Below are 6,314 nucleotides of genomic sequence, written 5' to 3' on the forward strand. Positions count from 1 at the left end.
CTAGTGATCCTGTCACTGCCATTAGTACACCGGTCCTAGGAAGCACTGACCTTGTGATCCTGTCCCTGCCATTAGTACACCTAGGAAGCACTGACCTAGTGATCCTGTCACTGCCATTAGTACACCTGTCCTAGGAAGCACTGACCTAGTGATCCTGTCACTGCCATTAGCACACCGGTCCTAGGAAGCACTGACCTAGCGATCCTGTCCCTGCCATTAGTACACCGGTCCTAGGAAGCACTGACCTAGTGATCCTGTCCCTGCCATTAGTACACCGGTCCTAGGAAGCACTGACCTAGTGATCGTGTCACTGCCATTAGTACACCGGTCCTAGGAAGCACTGACCTAGTGATCCTGTCCCTGCCATTAGTACACCGGTCCTAGGAAGCACTGACCTAGTGATCCTGTCACTGCCATTAGTACACCGGTCCTAGGAAGCACTGACCTAGTGATCGTGTCACTGCCATTAGTACACCGGTCCTAGGAAGCACTGACCTAGTGATCCTGTCACTGCCATTAGTACACCGGTCCTAGGAAGCACTGACCTAGCGATCCTGTCACTGCCATTAGTACACCGGTCATAGGAAGCACTGACCTAGTGATCCTGTCCCTGCCATTAGTACACCGGTCCTAGGAAGCACTGACCTAGTGATCCTGTCCCTGCCATTAGTACTCCGGTCCTAGGAAGCACTGACCTAGTGATCGTGTCACTGCCATTAGTACACCTATCCTAGGAAGCACTGACCTAGTGATCGTGTCACTGCCATTAGTACACCGGTCCTAGGAAGCACTGATCTAGTGATCTTGTCACTGCCATTAGTACACCGGTCCTAGGAAGCACTGACCTAGTGATCGTGTCACTGCCATTAGTACACCGGTCCTAGGAAGCACTGACCTAGTGATCCTGTCACTGCCATTAGTACACCGGTCCTAGGAAGCACTGACCTAGTAATCCTGTCCCTGCCATTAGTACACCGGTCCTAGGAAGCACTGACCTAGTGATCCTGTCCCTGCCATTAGTACACCGGTCCTAGGAAGCACTGACCTAGTGATCCTGTCCCTGCCATTAGTACACCGGTCCTAGGAAGCACTGACCTAGTGATCGTGTCACTGCCATTAGTACACCTATCCTAGGAAGCACTGACCTAGTGATCGTGTCACTGCCATTAGTACACCGGTCCTAGGAAGCACTGACCTAGTGATCCTGTCCCTGCCATTAGTACACCGGTCCTAGGAAGCACTGATCTAGTGATCTTGTCACTGCCATTAGTACACCGGTCCTAGGAAGCACTGACCTAGTGATCGTGTCACTGCCATTAGTACACCGGTCCTAGGAAGCACTGACCTAGTGATCCTGTCACTGCCATTAGTACACCGGTCCTAGGAAGCACTGACCTAGTAATCCTGTCCCTGCCATTAGTACACCGGTCCTAGGAAGCACTGATCCAGTGATCTTGTCACTACCATTAGTACACCGGTCCTAGGAAGCACTGACCTAGTGATCATGTCCCTGCCATTAGTACACCGGTCCTAGGCAGATATACCCAGCTGGATCACCCAGGATCACCCAGGATCACTCTTCCTACCTGCATGCAAGTCCATATTGCGTTGTGTGAGAAGAAGTAGCGTCTGGCTCCAGTCCTGTGATGAGAAGTAATGGATGCTGTGAGTTACAGCACCTGTATTTATACTATAATAAGGTGCGGCAGCTGTCAGGCAGGCTATTGACAGATAGGTGTGCCCTGTATTCTGATCCCTCATCTCCAGTAGTTGGTGGAGGCGACTTGCGGAATATTCTCCTGTGTTTGCAAGCAGCCACATTCAGTCTGGCTATAAATATCCACATACAGTACAGGTATTGTGTGTATTTGCCTGGTTCCAGCCAGGAAAAATATTTTTTTCTGCAGGGAGTCTGGGACTATGTGGTGTTCTTAATAGCTCGTAAGACTCAGCCATGTGATCAGGCTCATGATGCAGATTTTCACACACACACACAGGGAGAAATCCATTGTGTTGGCAGGCACTAGATGGGGCCAACGGAGCAATTCAATATTCTTTATTTCTGTAACTAACAACTGTCGGCATTTCAGCTTGCAGCCTCATAGATGCAGAATTGTAATGAACAAAAAGTGACCCATTTTGACAACCAAATGCAATTTTTTGTTGCACCCAGCGCTTTGGTTGTTTGGCGCTTCAATCGCAAAAAAACCCCAATACTTAATTGTGGTCCATAATCTCCCATTGTTAGACGAGAGACTAGCTGCATAGCCGGCACAATGAACTATTGCAAACCCCCCCCCCCTCCCCCCCCCCCCCCTCCCCTCCTCCCCAATAGACAGGCCCCAATTCATCTCTACAATGAGATCAACATACAGATATATTTACAGTGGCAAACACAGGATTTTTAGAGGGGGTTTCCAAATGTAATCCAAAATCTCCCACTCTGCAGAACATTGGAGTAAGTATGGGAGAGCGGTAACAGCTCTGAATATTGGTCTTTTGTATGGAATACAGCATTAATATTTATCAGTACAGATGGTCTCTATAGTATAGGCTGTTTCAAACATTTTAATAAGATAAACGGCCAGGAAAAGGTTAAACATAATAGAACCAGTACTGTACTTTCTAAGATCACAATCTCCCACTTCATGGTAAGGCTCCTGTCTCTTCCTCCAGACAGCTACTCTCTAGTCCATTGTGATGTTTGAAGGTCCAGATCCACACATAGGTCCAAATGTAATAGGGTGTGAGAATCAGAAAGTGAGAGATTTTGGGTGAGTTTCACATTTTTTTAAATTGGCAATCATTTACACTGCAAACCAGTGCAGTCAAAAACACCCCCTGCGTTTGCCTATGAGTTAAGCCACACATACATTACTACACAAACCTTATAGTCATATTTTTTTTTGTTATCTTTTCTTTATCACAATCTTGCATTGCGTCACAGTGATGTGCACAGTAAAAGCATAGTCGTGCTGTAATTATATCGGGCATGATTAAGATGTAGACACTGTGCTGATGTTTGCCAAATTAGTCATGGATCAGAGTCCCACTGTGCACACGGCAAGTTTGATTACTGATGACAGTCGCATAGAGAATTTACATGCAGAATGATTGACAGAGTCCTTTTATGGGAGGTAATGGGTGGAGAGATGGCTAATCAAACGCAGGTGTGTTTTGTGGGCGTGTCACAGACAATGACTGCACCCTTGTACATACAGTAGTTGTAGTGGGCCTGGCCGCTTAGTTGCGCTTGGATTCTAGTTGCTGAGAAGATCGATAGTGCGACTAGTGGTGTGTATTTGTATGCAAGCGGTGGATTAGAGACACTGGGCGACAAAGGCGTCTCTGTACAAAACTCATCCCATGCAACAGTAGCATATTTAGTACAGAAACATAATGTCAGTGGCATTGGTACCCACCAACTATTATAATATACATGCTTCAGTTATCATAAATCTGATCCTTCTGCATGACCAATGTCCACTAATCTGATTGGACTGTCAGTCTATTTATCCAACTACGTTTAATTGCGTTGGATCAACTGTCACAAACACAAATTAATTCTTTCATTAACAATTGTAGGGTGTTTTGTGTGCACCTCAAGAGAAGGTTGTGTCTTTGTATTTTCCTCTGGTAAAGGCTGTGTGTTTGCGTGTACTTCTAGTAAAGGCCATGTGTTGTTGTTTTTTCATGTACTTCTAGAGAAGGCCGTGTGTTTGCACACTCCTCTAGTGAAGGGGATGTGTTTGTGTGCACCTCAAATGAAGGCTGTGTTTTTGCGTGTTCCTCTGTGTATACTGCTAGAGAAGGCCATGTGTTTGTGTGTACTTCTAGAGAAGGCCACGTGTTTGAGCACTCCTCTAGCAAAGGGGGTGTGTTTGCGTGCACCTCTAGTGAAGGCCATGTGTTTGTGTGCACCTCTAGGAAAGGAGATGTGTTTGCATGCACCTCTAGTGAAGGCCACGTGTCTGCGTGTACCTCTAGTGAAGGCCACGTGTTTGCGTGTACCCTAGTGAAGGCCACGTGTCTGTGTGTACCTCTAGTGACGGCCATGTGTTCGTGTGCACCTCTAGTGAAGACCATGTGTTTGTGTGCACCTTTAGTGAATGCCATGTGTTTGTGTGCACCTCTAGTGAAGGCCAAGTGTTCGCGTGTTCTGTTAGTGAAGTCCATGAGTTTCTGTCTACTGCTAGTGAAGGCCATGTGTTTGTGTGTACCTTTAGTGAAGGCCATGTGTTTGTGTGTACCGCTAGTGGAGGAGATGTGTTTGTGTGCACCTCTAGTGAAGGTCATGTGCTTGCGTGTACCTCTAGGGATGGTGCTGACACTGGGTGTTCTCTTATCTAAGCTGATCGGGTTGTTCTTATACAACTGATGACAGGAATACATTGGTTCTGAACCATTGATGTAAGAAGTATTCAACAATGTCAGTAAACCGTTGATGACTTGCCATGATCGATGGCCATCCCTAATGTATTTTCCTCTGGTAAAGGCTGTGTGTTTGCGTGTACTTCTAGTAAAGGCCATGTGTTGTTTTTTTTCATGTACTTCTAGAGAAGGCCGTGTGTTTGCACACTCCTCTAGTGAAGGGGATGTGTTTGTGTGCACCTCAAATGAAGGCTGTGTTTTTGTGTGTTCCTCTGTGTATACTGCTAGAGAAGGCCATGTGTTTGTGTGTACTTCTAGAGAAGGCCACGTGTTTGAGCACTCCTCTAGCAAAGGGGGTGTGTTTGCGTGCACCTCTAGTGAAGGCCATGTGTTTGTGTGCACCTCTAGGAAAGGAGATGTGTTTGCGTGCACCTCTAGTGAAGGCCACGTGTCTGCGTGTACCTCTAGTGAAGGCCACGTGTTTGCGTGTACCCTAGTGAAGGCCACGTGTCTGTGTGTACCTCTAGTGACGGCCATGTGTTCGTGTGCACCTCTAGTGAAGACCATGTGTTTGTGTGCACCTTTAGTGAATGCCATGTGTTTGTGTGCACCTCTAGTGAAGGCAATGTGTTTGTGTGCACCTCTAGTGCTGGCCATGTGTTTGCGTGCACCTCTAGTGAAGGCAATGTGTTTGTGTGCACCTCTAGTGCTGGCCATGTGTTTGCGTGCACCTCTAGTGCTTGCCATGTGTTTGCGTGCACCTCTAGTGATGGCCATGTGTTTGTGTGCACCTCTAGTGCTGGCCATGTGTTTGCGTGCACCTCTAGTGAAGGCCATGTGTTTGCGTGTACTTCTAGTGAAGGCCATGTGTTTGTTGTGAACCTCTAGTGAAGGCCATGTGTTTGTGTTCACCTCTAGTGAAGGCAATGTGTTTCTGTGCACCTCTAGTGAAGGCCATGTATTTGTGTGCACCTCTAGTGACGGCAATGTGTTTATGTGCACCTCTAGTAAAGGCCAAGTGTTCGCGTGTTCTGTTAGTGAAGTCCATGAGTTTCTGTCTACTGCTAGTGAAGGCCATGTGTTTGTGTGTACCTCTAGTGAAGGCCATGTGTTTGCGTGTACCGCTAGTGGAGGAGATGTGTTTGTGTGCACCTCTAGTGAAGGTCATTGGCGTGTACCTCTAGGGATGGTGCTGACACTGGGTGTTCTCTTATCTAAGCTGATCGGGTTGTTCTTATACAACTGATGACAGGAATACATTGGTTCTGAACCATTGATGTAAGAAGTATTCAACAATGTCAGTAAACCGTTGATGACTTGCCATGATCGATGGCCATCCCTAATTTCAGGTTCATGGTTCACAAAATGAAGGCACATCACGTCCGTTTTATGGTAGTGCTGTGGCCAGGGACTTCATTCTCTGATGCAGACAGAACAGATGAGGCGGTCATTTTGAGTAACACACAATGCAATATTTATTTTTCTGATGTTTCCAATTTTGTGCCACACTAAACTGAATTTGCATCTGGCCACCCACAAGGATGAACGGGGTTAATGTGAGATGTTGGCAGTCTGTACTCCACCATGTTGGTCCGATTCCCCCTGGCTGAAGATTCTGGCCTGCAACTGAACACCTTGCGCCTTGAGCTTTGGCTAAGGACAGCTGCTGTGATTTGCCTATTCAGCTGCCATTCAAAAGCGCTGCATTGTTTTATTTTACTTGGTGTCTGAGACATTTTAAAAGAATGGTGATTCCTAATTTACTAAGCGGCCGTATTAAAATACGCCAGGAAAATAGACCTCAATTTCCTGGCGTATTTGGCTTTAGCCTGCACGAATCAGTCAGATCCATGAAGGCTTCAGTGTAAAAAAAAATAGAATAAAAAATAAATAAATAAAAAAAAAAACTTGATTGGCTGCTAGGCTGCAAGCCGGCCGATAGA

At 46.5% G+C, this 6,314-nt stretch overlaps 1 protein-coding gene across 1 annotated transcript in view; it reads right to left on the reverse strand.

Moving 5' to 3' along the window:
- LOC146036710 (uncharacterized) overlaps window positions 1-1,969 on the reverse strand; it is a 30,784-nt gene extending 28,815 nt beyond the window's left edge. Inside the window, exon 1 of the mRNA XM_083160609.1 lies at window positions 1,587-1,969. Within this exon, the coding sequence (XP_083016735.1) occupies window positions 1,587-1,821 (235 nt within the window). The 5' untranslated portion in view covers window positions 1,822-1,969. The remainder of the gene's footprint in view (window positions 1-1,586) is intronic.
- Between the last annotated feature and the right edge of the window lie 4,345 nt (window positions 1,970-6,314).

This window comes from Crinia signifera, chromosome 9 (assembly GCF_055691185.1).
Source record: "Crinia signifera chromosome 9, ASM5569118v1, whole genome shotgun sequence".
Taxonomy (NCBI): Eukaryota; Metazoa; Chordata; class Amphibia; order Anura; family Myobatrachidae; genus Crinia; species Crinia signifera.